Below are 20,904 nucleotides of genomic sequence, written 5' to 3'. Positions count from 1 at the left end.
GTTGTGGAAAAATGAAACAAAAGAACTGAAGGTCAATCTAAAACAGGCTGTCTGAAATCCTGTCAAAACTCTCCAGCAGTCAAATGCACAAAAAAACAAAAAAACAAAAACACATTTACAGTTTTAAAGTAATTGTTGTTTGGATGTACATGGGCAGTACATCTCATTACAAAACATTTAATTAAACTGTTTGTAATGTATTTTTACACATTGAGAGGTTAGCCAAGTTTCCCTGATTTTCATTTGTTCCTGCTGCTAAGATCTGTGGAAATTTACATCAGATCCAGCAGACTTAAAGTTAAGTGCAGAATGTTTTTGACTGCACCCGCTAAGTAAAGTAGACATTAATATTTTAATTCCCTCAACAGCATTTTTTGAATTTGTTCAAAACAAGTGCGGAGCCCTTTGACAGGTGAGTCAAGCATAATGATAAAAGGACACAGTGGATTTTGGAGTAAAAACTATGTGAGTGTCTCCAAAAGGATGAAAGATAACCACATCAAAGACCTGCGGATTTGTGGGTGCACGTTCCTAATATACAGACAGATACAGGACCTCCTGCTCGTATTTCTCCAGTTTCAAGTTACAAGTCAGCACTTGTCACCCTTTAACTACCATGGCCATTGTTCTTTTCCTCCCCCTCAATCTCTACAGGATTCTGTTTGGCAGAAACTTTAATCATCAAAAGCCAGGAGGCGTGGATACCTGGGTTTGCTAAGACAGTTTTCCAAGGAATATTGTCATGATACTGCTTCCAGAAATCTTTTTTTTTTTTTTTTTTTTTTTTAACGAGGAATGTATTATGTTCTTCTTCATTATTCATAGCTCCTGAGCAGAGTTTTAGCATCTCAACATTGATGGGTTTACTTTCCGAATTGTAACTTGCATACATTTTTCATCTCTCATGGTGTGCAGTACTGAGCTGGCACAACATCTCACTTTCCCCCTCTATATTCGTAACAAGGTGCTTTATACATAGATGATCCGTTGTGAAAATGTTCCAAATTCTTTAGATGGCTGGATCTATATCAGTACTCATCTCATCCCACTCACATGAATGAATAAGAATTATTACTGTCACTTTCCATGGCACTGACACTTGGGTGTCCCATGACTTTTTTAAAGCACATATGTGGCATATGTTTTAGAAAAATTTTAATAAAAAAATATCAAACAAATATTTTTCTTTAATTTATGGGAAATATAATTTTATTTGGTCCCAAACCACATAAACCCCAATAGGGGCTTTCGCACCGAATAGTTCTACAAACTCAGTTATAGCAACTAGCCACTAGGATAGTTCCCCGAGAACTTATTTCTCCCCTGAGCCACATTCCTGGTTGTATTCGCATCAGGAATAGGAACTCTGAAGTGGCCATACAACGGCACCTTTTCAGCGCTGCATTTACAAAAGCTATGGATGGAAGATGCCGTGATTGGAGCTGTGTTTGTTGTGTGTCATGGGTTCCGTGATAATGGAGATGGAATGTAAACACATAATTTATGCGGCTGAAAGAGCAAAAAGTGAGGCTAAGAGACTAAATCTCCTATGACAACTTTCAGTATTACATATCATCGAGGCGGAGAAAAGAACACAAACCTGCAGACAACAGATAAATGCCGTTATCCCTGTTTTCCATGTTTGTGAAGTAAATATGTTTACACGGCTTTTTAAAAATACCGGGTGACGGTGTTTGACATGCGTTTGACCAATCAACGTACACTTACGTCATTGATAGTTCATATAGTGCTGGTTTAGACCCTACTCTGAAGTAGGAGCTAATTTAGTTCCCCCAAAAGGAGTTCCTAGAACTAATATCGTTCCTAGTTCCTGCGGTGGGAACACGGCAAAATCCAGGTACTTCAGCCAATAGTTTCAGGAACTATGAAAAGGTGCTTCCGGTGCAAAAGCCCCTAATGAGTGATTGCTTCATTTAGGCTAAACCCTAATGCTTCCAATCCTGCTTTCTGCTGGGTAGTTTCCACTTAAGAAAGATAGAAGTATTGCTATGCGTTTCTATATATACTGATTGATGGAAATGAATCGTAGTTCCCCAAAGACACATATTTGGACTGATTGTGGTGTGGGCGTCCATGAGAAGATGCTCACTTCACAGGAAACCCAGCAGTGTTCCGTCCCTCAGGTTGGTGTGCCAAGATCAGTTTTATGTCTTCTCTCTGTCTCCTGAATGCCCTGTTTCAAATAGTATTGACCTCTGGGTTTTCATTTTCCTTATCTGCTTGTGCCAAGATGGTTTCTTCATATATAATTTATGTAGCACTAAAGTTTCTTTCTCTGGGCAGAATTGTTGCATGTGAACTATATAAGAGCAGAGAAACATTGATTAATCAATGTTTCATTACCATACATGTGGGATGTGTGATGTTTGGGTGTGGTGATTTCGCATAGGGCTAACACACAGTTTTAACAACTGATTATGGCTCAGAAGGGTTATTTTTATGCTATATAAAAATGTTTAGGATTGAATTATGAAAGATGACCCTCAATCAGTTGTTTATGGCCTTAGACACTCATAAACCTGAAGTAATATGCTTTCTTGAACTGTTTAAGACTTGTCTTCCTCTTGAATCTCATTGGTATTTAGGATGCTTTTGATAACAGCAGAAAGCTATGCTTTTGACCTTTAAAAGTCACATTCTCCTCTCAATAACCATCTTGTCATTTTAAATGAGCCAATTACTCTCAGTTTCTGATTTTATGTGCATTTTGTCAGATATACAATAAAATAATATTATATAATCACAGATTTGCACAGATTAATATAAACTTTAAAAATGGTCATTGCTAATGAAACAAAAGAGTGAGAATATGACTTGAAACATGCCTTTCATTAGATTTGTATGCAATTACAAAAAATATTTTAGTTTTTTTTTTTGTCATAATATGCATATTTTTTGTTTAATAATTCAATTTTTTCCTTTGTAGTTCCAGTCCCAAGAAGACTTCGATTTAAAGTTCTGAGTGCAGGCAAGCTACTTGTCTCATGGAAAGAACCAAAAGGAGAATATGATGGCTACAAATTTATATATAATACTGAACCAGGTAAGAAGCAATGTGGTCAGTCAATATTTATTAATATTTCATATATATATATATATATATATATATATATATATGAATGTAGTGGTACTATGTTTGCACAGTTACTGAATCCAGTATTAGCAAAATACAGTTTCTGTTTTAGTTCTTTTGAGCCACAGTTGTTTCTCTAAATGCATGCAAATGTAGTGTCAGGCTTTCTTCACTTCCCTCTGTGAGCTTCAACAGATGTATTTGTTAACCTTGCCAGATCTGAAGGACTCTTTGTTTCTTCACATATTTGACAATAGTCCTTGTCTGGGACTTGGATACGGCTCCCGATAACACATAAACAGCCAAGGTCACTCTTTGGTTTTATGTCGACCAGGTGCACTAGCCATCAGTTCTGTAAACTTGCCCCTTTGTTAAATGCTCACAACCCCCTTTTCTGGGGCAATAATGAACCATGTCTAAACTCGTTGTTTCTTAGAGCACATTCCAGAACTCTGTGTATATTAGGCCTGGGTCCATAGATATTCATCAGCCAGTTAGACACTCCCAACAGATGGGAAAAGCTCTCGTTTCAATTATAGCAACCCATTTGCTGTGTTTTTATGTGCAAAGTGGCATTAATGGGCATGGCAATTCTCTCTATTGGACAGAGTTGAGATATTAAAGTGATGGAAAATGGCCCAATGAGGACAGGTGATAGTTTGCATCAGAGCGGGTCAATGCGACTCTGTTGTGATCGAGATGAGGAATGTCTGGCTGCATTGTCTGCCCTACTTGGTCAAAATCATGCAGGTCAGACGGAGGTTATTGTCAGATCCAGCTGCTTTTTACAGTATCTGATGTCAGCTGTGCGAAGGTCCAAATCCCACAACAAAATTGGCATCCTGTAGCAGGGCTCCAAACCAAAAAAAATAGCAGGGGTGCCATTGGCTTCTAAAATGATTTTTTACAAAATGTATTCAAAAATATACAACACTGAAGCTGATAAAGTTTGCTTTTGTTTTAAACAGTTTACTCACTGATGTTCATGACATAGATGCATATCAAGTAAAATTATTATTTTTATATATATATATATATATTTCTTGGTAGCTGCAGGAATGTTAGAGGAGGCTGACAGCAGGTCATAGTCTGCATGGCACTGCGTGATTTGTTCTGTTGATTTAATATATTATTGTGTAGTTGATGTGTGAGCTGATATCTCATTATTAATTACCACTCCATTGAACATGCTGTAATCTTTTTTCAAAATCTTTTTCATCAATATCAATTCACTAGGGGTGTAATGAGAACTTGTGCAACAAGATCTCGCGATATTAAAATGTGACGTGATTTCTCGTTGAGGTGAAAAGCTGTCTTGTGATGGCCAAGCATGAATTTAAATGAAATTAGCATAGAATTTGCCACTGCTACGTTTACATTACGTTACGGTGCCGACCGCGGCGCTGCCTCCTGTCATTTTGGGGTTTTTTTTACATAGAAAAACCATTTAATTCAGATGGATAACAGTCGCTTCAATTGTAAATTATTGTAAACGTCTGCTCATCCAGCACGAGCTGCAGAGTCGCACACAGCGCAGCAGGAATTACAGTTCACTGATCACATGATGAGAGTAAGCCGAGATGACTGACAAGACCGTGGCAGAGGTTTTCGTAGCACAACAGAGCCTAAGCATCGGATAAAGGTCTTATTTTGTAGAATGCATGTTTAGCACCACCGCTCCCTATACACAGATGTGCCATTGCAAATTCAAAAGCAATACACGAGCTCCCTGATTCATGCAAATTAGGCTACGTACAATAGCCCATGCAATTTTTTATCTCTATGTTCAATTTGTGGAAAGGAGTTCAATGAAGAGGTCACACACGGCCTCAATCAGAAGTTCTGGAAGCTCATAATTCATGTAAGCCTGAAGAGACTCATGTTAAATCATACAGGAGAGAAGCCAGTCAGTTGAGTTTGTGGCAAAACTTTTTACAGTGCTTGTATATTGTTGTCTTTTAATGCATATAATAATTCATACTCAGAAAGTAGAACAGAAATGACATTTATTACAAGATGATTAGTTAAAGCATTTCAAAATGCACCTGCAGACTATTTTTCCAGTCATGAATTTTGTCACTGTGGATTTCTTAAAAATACGGTGCAAAAATCTCATCTCATCTCATTCTCGTGAACCAAATCTCATGTCTCGTCTTGTGAGCCAAGTGTCTCATCACACCCCTACAATTCACATGTCAGCCTTTCTGAAAAAGTCCCTTATTCACTGCGACTGAATACAAGTTATCTAAGCTTGGGTGGTTTAGTTGTACTTAGTTTTCATTTTCTTTAATTTGATGCTGTCATTCTATAACTCTTTACAGAGTTATATGATGCGGTCTTGTAAGAATAATTTAGCTTTTTTGAGAAAATGTAAATTATGCTTCCCAAACAAGGTTAAAACAAAGTCACGTTTCACTGAGGAAATCGGTTATGACTTTGAGCGATTCGCTTTTTGAGTCTGATTCAAAGTGCTTACTAACAAGGCTGTTTCATGAATCTTTTTGATTGACTCATCAAAAGAACCGCTTAATAAGAGTCATTTTTATGTGAATCGGACATCTCAGCTCATGCTGTGCTCGTGCAGGAAACACTAGGTGTGTTCAACTGGTGCTGCCAGACCGATCGGTGTATGACATCAAAGTACCGCTAGAGCAATTAGAGAGCAGACCGTATGCTTTGGAATCACGGTACTTTGATGTCATACACTGATTGGTCTGCGCAGCGCCACTTCAAGTACTACGTACTCCAGTGAGATGAGAAATTCTGCAAAAAAGAAAATCTGCAATCGGATGCACACAAAGGTATATTTTGGCTCAGGGCATATCTACGGAACTTTCTCTTATAGATTTCCTGGCTTCAGAAGTTACAAGTTTTCCATGAGCACAAACAAAATAAACTGAATAAGTACAAACATATTTGATATTAGTTTTTAAAGTAAGTTTGACTTTTGCTGCCTTCACGTGCTATCAGAAATTTGATAATTCCCACTTCTGAAGTTGTTATTATGAGCTCATTGCATTCAATTCAGTCGAAATGGCAGGGCGTTCATTATGGAAGTAAGATAATGCCAAATGTTTTTGAAATAAAAAGCTTGTTGAATTGCACTATTTGAAAAAAATATGCATTACATTAGCTGTGCTTGCATTTAGATGCACTGTATTTTTAAGGCTTGCATGTTTATGGGATGAAATTCAACACAATCGTATATTTAAGCTGTGAATATTTCAATTAAAAATATTTCACACACATTTTCATTATTAAAAATTCAATAATTCATATTCACCTTTCAAATTTCACTTCCAAAATATTCATTCTGTTTAAAAATACAACCTATAAAATTCGACTAGCAATTTTCAGTCCATTTTATTTCGCTTTACAAATTCGCTCCCACAAATTCAGTGGTTCAAATTCGGCAGAAAATTCAACATTTCACATCCGGGAACTGCAGGAAGAGCAGTAGAGTGCCGATGCATCATCTCTATCTGCTGTTAGTCTTCTTCACCAGCAGGTGCCGCTAGCGGCTGTTTAGGAAGACCAAAGCAACGCTAGTAAATCATCATTCATTCATAAAAACGGATTTACAGAATTAGAGCAAGCATAAGTGAATATGTGATGATTATCAGGGCCAGTATAAATGCAGAAAAGCTGATAAAGACACAAAAACTGCATTTATGTTTAATTCAGTGTATTTACGCTTACTTTCCCAGTGTAGCTACAGCTTTCTGTACAGTGAACAAGATAACGTTATTGCCCGATGCTGGTGTACAGATCAAACGTTAAATCTGAGATAGACATATATTTCTCTCTGTTGTTTAGTTTCCTTAACTTTATATCGCGGCGCGGTGTTGTAATACTAGGTCTTCCCTCATCCGTCATAGGATTGCCCTGCCATCAGGACATATAAAACTCTTAAAGGCCGGAACACACCAAGCCGACGGTCGGCCGTCGGGCAGTTTTTCTTCGTCGGCCGACTAAGTTTCCTCGGTGTGTTCTGCACCGTCGGCTGAAGTTGGTCCTCGTCGGCTTTGTTTCGGCCGATTCGAAATGTTGAATCGGCGTTGGACCTCGTCGGGCCGTCGGGCCATATGATCATTCTGATTGGCTGTTCAGCTAGCGAACCAGTGCATGAGAAAAGAAAAACGGAAGTGACGAAGCAAGTAAACGACGAAGTCAAGAGGGAACACACATTGTTTACCTTAGGTACGTGAAAGACATGGCTATCTGGAACGAGGCAAGTGAAGACGAATTGATCAACATGATCCAGGAAAGGCCGGGTTTGTATGACATTACGGAAAAATGTTATGTCAACCGTGTGCTGAAAGCTGAACTGTGGCGTGAGATCGAAAATAAACTCGTCATATCAGGTAAGATTTCCTTTTTGGCAATTGAGAAAGCTTGTTTGTAATTGTTCAATAGTCCATAGTAAAACTAATATAACCATTTTAGTGTTTTGTGTGTACCAAACTAAGTTTGTTTATGGAAACAGACAGTAATTAATATGTGCTGTGCTAGCATCTCATATTTCATAATAATATTAAAGTTAATCAAATTGTTAATAATATAATTAACAATACAGCAAAAAGTAACATTTGTTGGCATAACAAATACTCATTAAAGTGACAAAATAAGCAGCCATAACACTTAATGCTTACAAAATTTTACTTTGTCCCTCAGAAAAAGAGCTCAAGAAGCGGTGGGATTCATTGCGAACCCAATACATGCGTTATAAGAAACAAGGACCCTCAGGAAGTTCTGGAGCTCAGAAGACTGGCAGGCAGCAATGGATCCTGAACCGCCTGCAGTTTCTAGAGCCTCACACAAAAAGGAAGGAGAGCACTTCAAATCTAATGATCATGGTAAATAAACAAATATATTTATATTTATTTATTTATTTATTGTTTAATTTCAGAATAAAATAAACATTTTGCTTTTTGTAAGATGGCAAGTGCTTCTTTAAAAGAGTCTATTCACAAGTAACTCCGCATATTAAGTCAAGCCATTACATTAACTTGTCACATTTGTATCTTATGTTTTTTAAGGAACCTGCGGCTGATAGTGATTCCTGTTCACCCTCAGATGGTACCAACAGTGACACCTGGACTGGCACCCATGAAGACCCCAGCTTCAGTGATGCTGACCTACGGTCAAGTACACCCTTGGCTGAATCCACCATCTGTGGAACTGAGTCCACAGCCATGAGAAAGGACCATTTGCAAAGCTCCAACATAAAACCAAAGCCTCCAGGGAAGCGCAGGAAGATGCAAGACGAATCCTCCAGCGAGGAATCCACAAACTTGATGCGCACCATCGGCAAAACTCTGGAAAAGTTGGCATCACAGGAAAACACCAATGATGCCATCTCAGCTTACTGCAAAAATCTTGAACACAGAATGCGGAATTTGCCACCACATCTACTGCCACATTTCCAGCATGAGGTTGATAATTGCATTTTCAAATATTCAGTGGGCCACAACCATGCACTGGATGCATCTTCCAATCAGTATACACACTTGTAATTTTTTATGTAGCAAAATTGTAAACAGATATTGTAGCATTTAGTAAATATGTCACGCTTAGTTGTACGTTATATTAGAGTACTTATGCAAAGTTTATATTTCTGTACATTTTATTTATTTTAAATACCAACTGTTGATATTTTTCTGTAAATTACCTTAATGCTATTTTTGCACATTTGAAAATAAAACACTGACTTTGTGTAAAAGGTACTCCACTGTTCTTTATGTAAAAAAAATCACAAAACACAATGATGTAAAAATATAAACTTTATTTTGCAAATTCACACCATTGTTATAAAACATAAACCAAGGTCAAGGGGGAAAGAAACAAGTTTGCTACATGCTTATATTTTGCCCCACTGAAAGGGCACTGCACCGGTGTCCGAATTAAAGTACTGGCACAGTTTATCCCTGAGCTGTTTGGCGTGTGTTGTACTGTTGGTTGTGCGTGGCAGAGAGGCCTGCTGTAGGCCAGGGTCTTCTCTCCATCTTCCAGGGACAGTGTCATGATCTTGTTCTTCCTGGTCGATTCCTGCCATGTACACTTCACAGCACTCTTTGCGCAGAAAGTTGTGCAGAGCACAGCAAGACAAAACAATGTCCTCCACTTTGGCAGTGCTTTGAATATTAATGGTGGTTAGTAGGACGCGAAAACGATTTGCCAGGATGCCAAATGCATTTTCAACCACCCTTCGAGCTCGCGAAAGTCTGTAATTGAATATGCGTTGCTCTACAGACAGCTTGCGGTTCGGGTATGGCTTCATGAGGTATTCCTTTAAGGGGAATGCCTCATCAGCCACAATGCAGTAAGGGGCCAGCTGGTCTGATTCAGGAAGTGGTGCAGGTGCAGGAATGTTGGATGTTCTTTTCTCCAAGGCATCCTGCAATGAGCATCCCCCAAACACTCCACCATCTGAAATGCGCCCGTTGCAGCCCACATCAACATACAGAAATCTGTAGTTGCTGTCTACCAGTGCCATAAGCACTATTGAGAATGTATGCTTGTAGTTGAAGAATTTAGATCCAGATCCTGGAGGGGGACGAATGTTAATGTGCTTTCCATCCAGAGCACCCAGGCAATTTGGGAAATGCCACTGATTCTGGAATCCAACGGCTACTTGCTGCCACTCTTCCACTGTGTCTGGGCACTAAAAACAATATAATTAAAAGAAATTAGTTTAACTCGTCAGACCATTAATAACTCAGTGATTTTGACATTCTTGAATTAACCCTGCAAAGCCCACTTCTGCAGAATTACAACATCACTTTCAAAAATTTAAAAAAAAATGCCTGCAAATGTTTTTTTCTCTCAAGATCACATTTACATAGTTAATGGGTTCTATTGTTCGTCCTCACAATGCTATTGGGTTGAAGAAGTGTTTATAGGTCAGCATTAGGCTCTTTATGTTTTGGATTTTGGGGGGAGATGCCTGTTGCATTGTTCAGGGACAGGTATGAATGGTCTTGAATATGAACCTGTAAGTGCTCTGGGGGATGAATGTGTTCTTTTAGTATGATAAGTAGAGAGCATAATAGGCCAGCCAGACTGTATTGTTTGAATGTAGTAGTGGAATTTTATTTGCATTGAAATTATAATTTGATGGATAATACTTAGATCTCTGCCCTCGACACATGGTCTACCATCCTGTCTATTCTTTCAGTTTATCTACTACAATATAAGACCCTAAAATTACCCTTATTAAAATGTAAAAAAACTGAAAAATCTTTAATTTCTACATCAGAGGCCTCCTAAAACAATATCTGAGAGATCAAAAAAATTGCTCATTTTTGGGCTAAAACAAAAAACATTAAACAGATACATGTATACCTTTAGGTATTTCTCTTTTAAGACTTGGTAGATTGCTGCACAGGTTTCAGGAACAAATTGCTGAATTGTGGACATTCCCACCCGGAATTGGTAAGAAAGGCTCTTGAAGCTTTCTCCTGCAAAGATTACAAACACATAACTCCACTATTAATTTTCCACACCTTTTACAGAGTCAAATCTAACACTTTTAATGCATTTGTACTACACTACATTAAAGCAAATATTTTTTTTATCAGTTATTAAAGACATTGTGCTACAAACAACCATAATAATGTTTTATACATTGTGTCTTTTTAAAGTAGGCTACAACTGGATACAAAATAATAAAATTCTTTTCACTTTTATAATGCTTCATAATACACCAAAATAAACACAACTGAAAAGGTGTTTTATTGAAATGTTCAAACAACGAATAACCTTACCTGTTGCCAAGAACCGTAGTGTAATCATCAGACGTTCCCCCACGGAGATACAATCCCGGTAGTTCGTGTTTGTTCTCTGTATGATTGGACTAATAAGTTCTTTTAACATGTGAAATTGAGTGGGAAAAAGCCGAGCGAAATTTTTAAAACCACAAGTTTCCTGTAACTCGAGCTCTCGACACAGGTTCGGGAAAGCACCTTGGGCCTGTCTCTGGAGTATCCATGGTTTCACCCATTTAGTGCGCTTTCTCCGTATTTTTCTCATCCGCTTCTTCTTTTCCTCTTCCACAAGCAAAAGACCAAGGGCTGACAAAGCCAGTGCCATTTGCAACGTGTCGGACATTTTTGAAATAACACGAATCCGTATGTGATGAGCGAGAACTGGTTTTTCATGCACCTTTGTTTATGTTTTGTATCCCTGTAGCTCTTCCGGTCTCCCTAGCAACGAACCATAGCAACGAACACAAACTACTGCCACCTGCTGGCATGGAAAGGCATTTCATCTCACGCAGGCGCAGAACGGACGTGCTATTTGGCCGTCGGCTGTCGAACGTCGGCTTGGTGTGTCAGGGCAACTTTGGACCCAGACGCTGCCGACGCCAGCCGACGCCAGCCGACCCCGCAGTCTGCTTTCGTCGCCACTAGTTCGTCGCCGTCGGCTTGGTGTGTTCCGGCCTTAACACAGCTTAATGGACTCGTACAGTGATATAAAAGACCAAACTCGCACCTCATTTGTGATGTAGGTTAGACTATATAGGCTCCAAGAAAGCAGATACTGGCATAAAGTTGATTTGACGCTGAACGTTTGATTATGATACTCGCAAATTTAGGGACCGTCTCTAAAGTTACGACATTCTGTATTCACGTTTCTACCTTCAATTGCATTTAAAGAGAATGACTTAGTCACAAAACCAACTGTAAATTGTTCATCTAGCTGTCAGGTATAATGCAAACCTTTTAGATTTTTGATGTTTATTATAATAAAAGGTAACACTTTATATTAAATAGTTGATATGAACGAACAATGAACTGCACTTCTACAGCACTTACTAATCTTTGTTAATGTTAATTCCAGCATTTACTAATACATTACTAAAATCAAGAGTTGTATTTGTCAACTTTAGTTAATGCACAGTGAAGTAACATGAACAATGAACTGCTGTATTTTTATTAACGTTAACAAAGATTAACAAATACAACAACAAATGTGTTGCTCATGGATAGTTCACATTAGTTAATACATTATGAACCTTACTGTAAAGTGGTTCCAAATAAACTGTCAAGTAATATGTAAAGATTGCTATGTATTTCACTACTGTATTGGATTATACAAAAAAATGCCATAACTTAAAGCTCAATAGCATATGATGAGAATGATTTAGTCACCAAAACTACCTGTGAAGTGTTCATCTATAGGTGCCAGGTCAAAGAGTGATGCACCCTTCTCTCTCTCTCTCTCTCTCTCTCTCTCACACACACACACACACACACACACACACACACATATTCAAACACACTCAACTCAAAGTACATGCACATAAACTTTTTCTTTTTTTTACACATTCATCACACAATTAGTTCTACTTAGTTAATTTTATTTCTAAATTTTATTTAAAATTTGTATAAGCAGGATAATCTATGATCAGGTAAAATAAAAAATGAACAAAGTAAAAAAAAATAGTGTGATGAACGTGTAAAAAAAATAAATAAATAAATAAATAAATAGTATATATATATATATGCATGTACTTTGAGTGAGGTGTGTTTGAATATGTATATGTGCATGTGTGTCTACAAGAGTTTGGTAGAAGGTAGAAACGTGAATACCAAATGTCGTAACTTTAGAGACGGTCCCTAAATTTGCGAGTATCATAATCAAACGTTCAGCGTCAAATCAACTTTATGCCAGTATCTGCTTTCTTGGAGCCTATATAGTCTAACCTACATCACAAATGAGGTGCGAGTTTGGTCTTTTATATCACTGTACGAGTCCATTAAGCTGTGTTAAGAGTTTTATATGTCCTGATGGCAGGGCAATCCTATGACGGATGAGGGAAGCCCTAGTATTACAACACAGCGCCGCGATATAAAGTTAAGGAAACTAAACAACAGAGAGAAATATATTTCTATCTCAGATTTAACGTTTGATCTGTACACCAGCATCGGGCAATAACGTTATCTTGTTCACTGTACAGAAAGCTGTAGCTACACTGGGAAAGTAAGCGTAAATACACTGAATTAAACATAAATGCAGCTTTTGTGTCTTTATCAGCTTTTCTGCATTTATACTGGCCCTGATAATCATCACATATTCACTTATGCTTGCTCTAATTCTGTAAATCCGTTTTTATGAATGAATGATGATTTACTAGCGTTGCTTTGGTCTTCCTAAACAGCCGCTAGCGGCACCTGCTGGTGAAGAAGACTAACAGCAGATAGAGATGATGCATCGGCACTCTACTGCTCTTCCTGCAGTTCCCGGATGTGAAATGTTGAATTTTCTGCCGAATTTGAACCACTGAATTTGTGGAAGCGAATTTGTAAAGCGAAATAAAATGGACTGAAAATTGCTAGTTGAATTTTATAGGTTGTATTTTTAAACAGAATAAATATCTTGGAAGTGAAATTTGAAATGTGAATATGAATTATTGAATTTTTAATAATGAAAATGTGTGTGAAATATTTTTAATTGAAATATTCACAGCTTAAATATACGACCATGTTGAATTTCATCCCATAAAAATGCAAGCCTTAAAAATACAGTGCATCTAAATGCAAGCACAGCTAATGTAGTGCATATTTGTTTTCATTTAGAGCAATTCAACAAGCTTTTTATTTCAAAAACATTTGGCATTAATTTACTTCCATAGTTCATGTACAATTTTTACCTAAGAAACTCGTATTTACTATAATTCCGGGCGCACATAAAGGCAGCATTATTATGTTCAGCAGCAGCTGTGGCCAAATATGAAAACACACAAGTTGAAAAGCCCAAATTGATTTCACATCTATTTTTAGAGGTAACTATGAACTATTTTCCCCTCAAAAGTCTTTTGCTCCACTCGTTTTAAAAAATCAAAGCGGGAAGGGAGACATTTGCTTGTGACGCAGTGATTCTGTCCTTTGGTCTCATTTAAACAAATGAGAATTGGAGTTCTTTGATGTTGTCGTGAGAACCGGTGACAGTTTGCTGTCTGCAGCAATCTTCTTTTACTTTTCTATGAGGCGTGATGTGCAAAGTCATCAGCAAACTGTGGCTCTCCAGTTCTGACTCTCTTTGCTCTGAGTCTAACCCCAATCATGCTCCCACTGCTGCTGAATAAGCAACTTCCACTCCACTTCGATTGATCTCTCGCTAAGCCACGAGGATTTTAATCAGGATCATTGGTCAGAGATCTGAATTGCAGGGGCAGGCTTCTTCATTACATTGAGGGATTGTCATACGAGTATGCCGCTGTTCAGGCATGACTGATTCAAGTGCAATAAATTTTGGCTGCACTTCTAGTTCATCACTTTGGACTATTTTAAATCATTCAGTCCCTTGAAGGGATAATCCACCCAAAAATGAAAATTCTCTCATTTTCTCACCCTGATGCTTACATTCAGTGGAATGCAATTTGAGATTTTTAGAAAAAATAATCCATCTCTGTGAGTCCATATAATGCAATGGATGTAACCCTCGCAATTGACGCTTCAAAAGACATGCCAGCTCTCACTGGCTGCGTGTTTGTGTCATGTTTTCATAGGCCATGTGCTCTTGTTTTTGTCATGTTTGGTGTGAGCATAGGCTTGTCATGTTTGTTTCTATGTGCCATGTGCTCTCCTGTCTATTGTCTTAACCCTGCCCATTTTGTTATCTGATTATTGGTTTAGTTGCCCTCCCTTGTTAGCCACCTTGTTTGCTGCCCTATTTATTCTCCTTGTGTATGCAGTCGTGTCCCAGATTGTCATTGTATGAACCCCTGGTGTTCTATATCTGCTGAATCAAGCCCTGTGTTGCCAGCCTTGCCTTGTCAGTTTGTTTCATAATGCTCTTACGTCATGCTTCACATATGCTGACGTTTACGTCATGAACGCATGTGTACATGTATGACAGTTTGCCGGAATCTATGGTTTAAAATGTTAGTATTTTTCCCACACACCTATCATTTTGCTTCAGAAGACACTGATTTATTAACTAGGGTCATATGGATTGCTGCTGTGTTCATCAACCTTTTGACCGTGTTCAATTATTTTTCAAAAAATTTCTATTTGTTTTTATCTGAAGAAAGAAAGTCATACATCTGAGACAGCTTAGGGTGAGCAAATGATGAGAGAGTTTTCATTTTTGGGTGGAGTATCCCTTTAAGTTAGTGAAAGTTTTTTTTTTTTTCTTTTCTTTCTCATTTCACAAAATTGCCAAAAGCAAACATATCTTTGAAGTCATAATCCCAGACTTTGTCACCAGGCGAGGATGTCATGAAGCAAGAAAGATGAGTTTGTGGCCAAGACCTTTTTAGAACAGACCATTTGTCACTGTCAATACTGCAAACAAACTTCATGAAGTTGTTTGCTGTGCAATGACCATAAAACTTCCACCCACGGATTGTATTTGGGTGATAACTTGGCATCAAAACGTGTTAGACCAGTACTATTCCTCCTCTGGCTCGATTTGTGGAAGAGTAGAGCGAAGCTGTTTTGGACAGATTGTTTAGCAGGCTATTTTGGATATTATGTGTTTGCTTTTGCATCTGAGAACTAATTATGAACATGCTTATTATACTCAATTCAATTTTTGAAATCTTTAATGGACCATTTATCCATGTACCAGTTTGTCAACCAGACCAGACTTTTCACCAAGCAAATACTCAGAACAGACATAATAAACTATAAATTGATAAATTCAGCATTAAAATGGCATTTTAGCATTCTTTATCCATTTGTCAAGTTGTAAAAACATGTAATTGGTCATTTGGCAACTTTTTGGCAAAGTGTTTTGTTAATTTATTATTTTATAGTGTTCCTTCTAGAATTAATTATTATTAATAGCATTATCATTGCAAGCATTATTCCCCTCTGACATTGCATTTAAACAAACTGCTTGGTATTGACAGTCAGACAATAAAGCACTGGTTTTGATAGGTTTCTGAATAGAAACAGGCATGCAAGACAGTGCATACTAACCATCTTCTCTCTGATTTCTGTGATTTGTTTCTGATGACAGGTGGGGAAACAAGTGAGTTGCAAATTGCAAGGGGAGAGAATAAAGCCATAATAAAGGATTTTAATCCCAGGAAGGAGTATTCAGTCAAGGTTATAGCTGTGAGTGGAAACCTGCACAGCCGAGCACTTCAGGGAAAATATACTGGTACGAAATACCTTTTTTCTTTGAAGCAATCCCACTGAAACAGATTGCAAGTGAAAATAATGTGTTTGATTGTAGTCTCCCGTGTGTTTTACGACAGTATTGAAAAATAAAAAATGTTGCTTTGAAATGAACAGCTTCAATTGTATAGAGACACTGTCTATAAAAATATATAGGGCTACATGCTTGCGATTAGTTGAAATATTGGTGTATATATATTTATTGATATATGTATGTCACAATAGTTTAATCCCTCATGTCTCTTCAGCAGAAGACCAGAGCAGTGATGGAGACACTACTCAACCTCAAAAACTGAAAGAAGCTGGACCTGTGGAAGAGGGCAATGAGATCTCAGGAGGTAAAGCCAAAGTTTAACCTCTATAGTTGGACATTTTGGACAGGCGTCCTTTTTTATAGCTCAGGAGCCTTTATGAGGTTCTCAGAGATTTCAAATTTGTTTCAGATTTTAATAGTCCTTAGGAGAAATAAACGTAGATCAGTTTTTTATATAGTAATAGACAACCTGTTCTCATGAGAAAAAGCAACTATGAACTGCTGATTTCGTATAAAGATTGGGATGTAAGCAGATTGTATGAAAACATATGAATGATGTCTTGCACATCTTAGGAATTCACCACAAATTTGTCAATGCATATTGAAATAGATTGAGAGTGTGTTGGTAAAAGATTTAAATTGATAGCTTAGGTTGAAGGGTTAGTTCACCCAAAAATGAAAATTCTGTCATTAATTACTCATGTTGTTCCAAAACCGTAAGACTTTTGTTCATCTTCAGAACACAAATGAAGATATTTTTAATAAAATTAGAGCTATTTCTGTCCCTCCATTGACAGCTGCACAACTACTACTTTGACTCTTCAAAAAGTCCATAAAGAGATCATAAAACTAATCCATATGAAATGAATTAGGAAGTGGTTTAGTCCATTTTTTCTGAAGAGACACAATCGTTTTATATCGTCTTATAACGGATTCATTTAGGCTTTTATTCACATATAAACATTGATCAGCGAGCATAAACAGAAGCTCAACCATATATGCTTGACATGTGAGCACAAACCTCATTGGTTCTTATAGGAGCTCAAATGCACGGCGTAACACACAAGAATGAACCTCATTGGTTCTCGCGCATCAAGCAAGCATGCTTGAGCTTCTGTTTACCACAGCTGATGAGTATGTTCATGAATGTTTATAGGCCTATGTGAATAAAAGACTAAATTAAATCTGTTCAGCTTATAAAGCAATCTTGTCTCTTAAGAAAAATTGGACTAAGCCTCTCAATTCATATGTATTAGTTTTATGATCTCTTTATGAACCTTTTAAAGCATCAAAGTGGTAGATGTGTAGCTGTCTATGGAGGGTCAGAAATCACTCAGATTTTATTAAAAATATCTTCATTTGTGTTCCGAAGTCTTACGGGTTTGGAATGACATGAGGGTGAATAATTAATGACGGAATTTTCATTTTTGGGTGAACTAACCCTTTAATTAAAATGAAAATTTTGTCATCCCTTACTTACCCTCAAGTAAAATATCCTCTTTTGTGTTTAACAGAAGAAAGGAATTCATACAGGTTTGGAACAAGTTGAGGATGTGTAAATTATGACAGAACTTTCATTTTTGGGTGAACTATCCCTTTAATTTCTCTCTGGTCTTGTGAAAATTTGTTGAGAAATGTTTGAGTTCATATTAAAATCTCTGATTTTTGATGGCAATCTTTGTTTTTCTTAGGAAATTTGAACAGTTTGTGATGTTGTTGAAAGCATGTGAGGCTCTTTTTCTGCAAGATATATGCAAGATGAGATATTAAAAAGATCTCTCTTGTGATTTTTCTTTCCTATGGGTTCTTCTCTCTTGTGGGTCTCACTTTCATCTTTCTTTTCTATGTCACTTCTTTCTTTTATCTAACTTTTTAACATTATAAGCAATATGAATTTCCCCATGCGGTCTTCTGAGACTTATTATTGCTGTCTTTCCAGTGAGAGCTGCCCTCCTGTCAAGATATTTCATCCACGGCACTGTCAATGAAAAATAAGAACCCAAACTGGCTGAAGTTGCAGAGGGCACCTCTCTGTAGGTCCCATCTATGCTAGTTTTAATGTCCCTGGCATACTTGACAAAATGAGCATGTTCAGGAAGTCAAAGTCAAAGATGATATTCCTGTCTGAAAGTATCTGCTGGAGTCTCTCAGGGCCAGACCTTAGCCACAACTCAGTCAAATGTCACAGCATTTTGTTACAATTCTGAAGGTATTATGTACACAAAAGTATCCATGCTGGATTTTTGACCAAAATGCAATGTACCGATGAAACCGAGAAGGAGGAATGCGAGGATAAGGTTACTGAGCTCATGGTTGACTTGTCTCCAGCCCCTCTCAGTTGGCTTTTTGCTGGACTCAAAAGAGAGATTTGGCTTTGTTTAGATGTGAACACTGATGTTTAGTGGGTGTAAAAGCAGCCCAGGCTTCTTGGAGGCTGAAATGTGCTCTTGAGTGAAAGCATTTAACTCTGGTCCCTCTGTAGGACGGCAGCTTTTGTGCTACGTGGTCTCGCATCTGTTGTTCAGAGTCTTTAATTTAGGACACCTCAGTGCGTCTGCCAAATGGCAGAGGTTTTAAATCGGTATGGCTCACACAGACCTTTGCGTTCCCCTTTTTCCTCTTCAGAATACCGTCAGAGTGGGCAGGATTTGGCACACGGACTCCAAGTGGGTGGTGGAGCTCTGATTCCGTTCAGTTCTGTTAAGACTGACTGCACGCTTTGATTATGACTGGGCACTAATTTGATTCTCTGCTTAAGATCTCATTAGCGCAGAATAACAATGAAATAATATTTCAAACCAAGAACTTGATGATGGGAAGTACCACAAAGGGGGTTATCTCTGGCACAAGGCTTATCCAGACAGATTGATGATGTCCTGCTCTCCGCATATGTGTGTGTGCTGGTGGGCTGGGATGGTGGGCTATCACAAAATCAGAGTCGCCTTTGATGTGCCATCTCTGGGAATGTGTCCAAGCAGACAGAATGAAAGTAAATGGCTATCTGAGCATCCATGCCATCAGTGTGGGCTGTGAAATAGGACTTTGAGCTCAACAAAAAGGTCAAATTTTTATATCTCTCTCAATCCTCTTATTCTCAAATGAGTGTTTCCAGTAGCAAATTAAAAGGTGTCATAAACACAAAGCTGTTGCTTTTTATCTTCTCACCAAGCACATCTTTACGAGATGTCTGTAATTGTGATTCATGCTCAACATCTGTGGATATAAATGGGGAAAAGAAATAAATTGCAGCCAGCAGTGTAAATGACAACTCTGCAGTCAAAAGAACAAACAAAACCCTCAAATGGCAAGCAGTAATATTGATTATTTAAAGGGGACCTATTATGCCCCATTTTACAAGATGTAAAATAAGTCTCTATTGTCCCCAGAGTGTGTATGTGAAGTTTTAGCTCAAAATACCCAACAGATAATTTTTATAGCATATTCAAATTCCCACTTTTTGTGGTTGACCAAAAACGTGCCTTTTCAGTGTGTGCCCTTTAAATGCAAATGAGCTGCTGTGATCGGCCTAAGAGGGCGGAGCTTCAAGAGCTCATTCTCCGGTGTCAGGATTCAGTCAGGATGCACAATAATGTAAGAAACTGTGAATATATGCCGCATGGAGATAGAACATGTATAGTTTAGTTCAATTACGGTTATAACTTTTATTTTCTTCTTGTTTTTATCCACTATATTATTACAAGCCTGTTGTACTGTATGAATGATGGCCAAAACTTTACAGATGAGTTTTATGACGTTTACAATAGTACAATAGTACTTCACACAAAATATGAAGCATCCGTTTAAGAGCTTAATAAAACACAGTGCAAGTGTGCATTAAAATATTTGCATTATCATCAACATACACAGCAAAGTACACAGAAACACTTGTTGCAACTAACAGTAAACAAATATATAAAGTCCTTATGTCTTTTCGGGTGGTGCTTAATAAACTGGTCAACTTTATATCTGTAAATCAACTCTGATGAACTGTAATAAAGTGCTCTCACCTTCATTACTGCCGTATCCAGTATCACTCTGGAGGCTGTAAGCTGGATCACGAACAGTTTACTGATCTATACTTGAGTAACAAATTTTTTTTTGTTTTGTTTTTTTTTATTGTCCCTTTGTATTGATATTCGTTCACAAAGCAGTCCGGTGTGAAATGATTCGCGCAGACATTAACAAATTTCGGTTGGGAGCATTTTCTTCAACAACAAAATTAATCCACTTTGTCTTTAGCGGCTCAGATTTAGGGAGTAAATTAATCCATCCAGCTAAAATGCTTGGGAGACATTCTCATCAAAGCAGTAATGGCAGACTGTGAACTTGCTGTGAACTCGCTCAGGGCGATTTTATGTTAAAACGGCAGTGTCTGTCAATATTCATGGGCGGGGCCTGTGGCTTTTGTGACGTCACACTGCCAGGGATCTGGAAACATTAGAATCTGTTCATCAAAAAGATTTGTTCGCTGAGTTGTTCAGTGATTCTTTCTTCAGGTTTCGTTGCAAGGTGGCAACACTGCAAAAAATGCTTTTCTTGCTTAGTATTTTTGTATTGTTTCCAGTCTAAATTTCTAATAATTCTTAAATCCAGATGCTTTTCTAGATAAGTAAAATGAAATACTGTAATTAGTAACTGCATACCCC

General features: G+C 37.7%; 2 protein-coding genes across 6 annotated transcripts in view; both read left to right on the top strand.

Annotated features, from left to right (window-relative positions):
- The window catches only part of col14a1a (collagen, type XIV, alpha 1a), a 173,418-nt gene that overhangs the window by 4,712 nt on the left and 147,802 nt on the right, over positions 1 to 20,904 (top strand). For 3 of the 5 annotated variants that reach the window (XR_010896578.1, XM_067402599.1, XM_067402617.1), the window contains exons 3-5: positions 2,948 to 3,064; positions 16,064 to 16,207; positions 16,473 to 16,562. The exons of 1 other annotated variant lie outside the window; for it this stretch is intronic. Coding sequence is in view for 3 of the 4 variants with exons in the window: in XM_067402599.1 (XP_067258700.1) it covers positions 2,948 to 3,064; positions 16,064 to 16,207; positions 16,473 to 16,562 (351 nt within the window). In the remaining variant the exon portion in view is untranslated. The remainder of the gene's footprint in view (positions 1 to 2,947; positions 3,065 to 16,063; positions 16,208 to 16,472; positions 16,563 to 20,904) is intronic. One more of the 5 variants, XM_067402607.1, reaches the window with a different exon arrangement.
- On the top strand, positions 6,359 to 8,652 carry LOC137031593 (transcription factor Adf-1-like). Its single transcript, XM_067402639.1, has 3 exons — positions 6,359 to 7,458; positions 7,769 to 7,950; positions 8,134 to 8,652. The coding sequence occupies exons 1-3, from the start codon at positions 7,308 to 7,310 to the stop codon at positions 8,608 to 8,610; spliced, it is 810 nt and encodes a 269-aa protein (XP_067258740.1). The 5' UTR covers positions 6,359 to 7,307; the 3' UTR covers positions 8,611 to 8,652.

This window comes from Chanodichthys erythropterus, chromosome 2, assembly GCF_024489055.1.
Source record: "Chanodichthys erythropterus isolate Z2021 chromosome 2, ASM2448905v1, whole genome shotgun sequence".
Classification (NCBI taxonomy): domain Eukaryota; kingdom Metazoa; phylum Chordata; class Actinopteri; order Cypriniformes; family Xenocyprididae; genus Chanodichthys; species Chanodichthys erythropterus.
The sequence above is the reverse complement of the archived record's forward strand: the minus strand, read 5'-3'. Positions and strand labels throughout refer to the sequence as shown.

Bases quoted from the DNA above. Each gene is read 5' to 3' on its own strand.
- LOC137031593 (XM_067402639.1), top strand. From the start codon at position 7,308: ATGGCTATCTGGAACGAGGCAAGTGAAGACGAATTGATCAACATGATC. The intron at 7,459-7,768 runs GTAAGATTTCCT...TTTGTCCCTCAG, and splicing joins AAATAAACTCGTCATATCAG to AAAAAGAGCTCAAGAAGCGG. The intron at 7,951-8,133 runs GTAAATAAACAA...ATGTTTTTTAAG, and splicing joins CTTCAAATCTAATGATCATG to GAACCTGCGGCTGATAGTGA.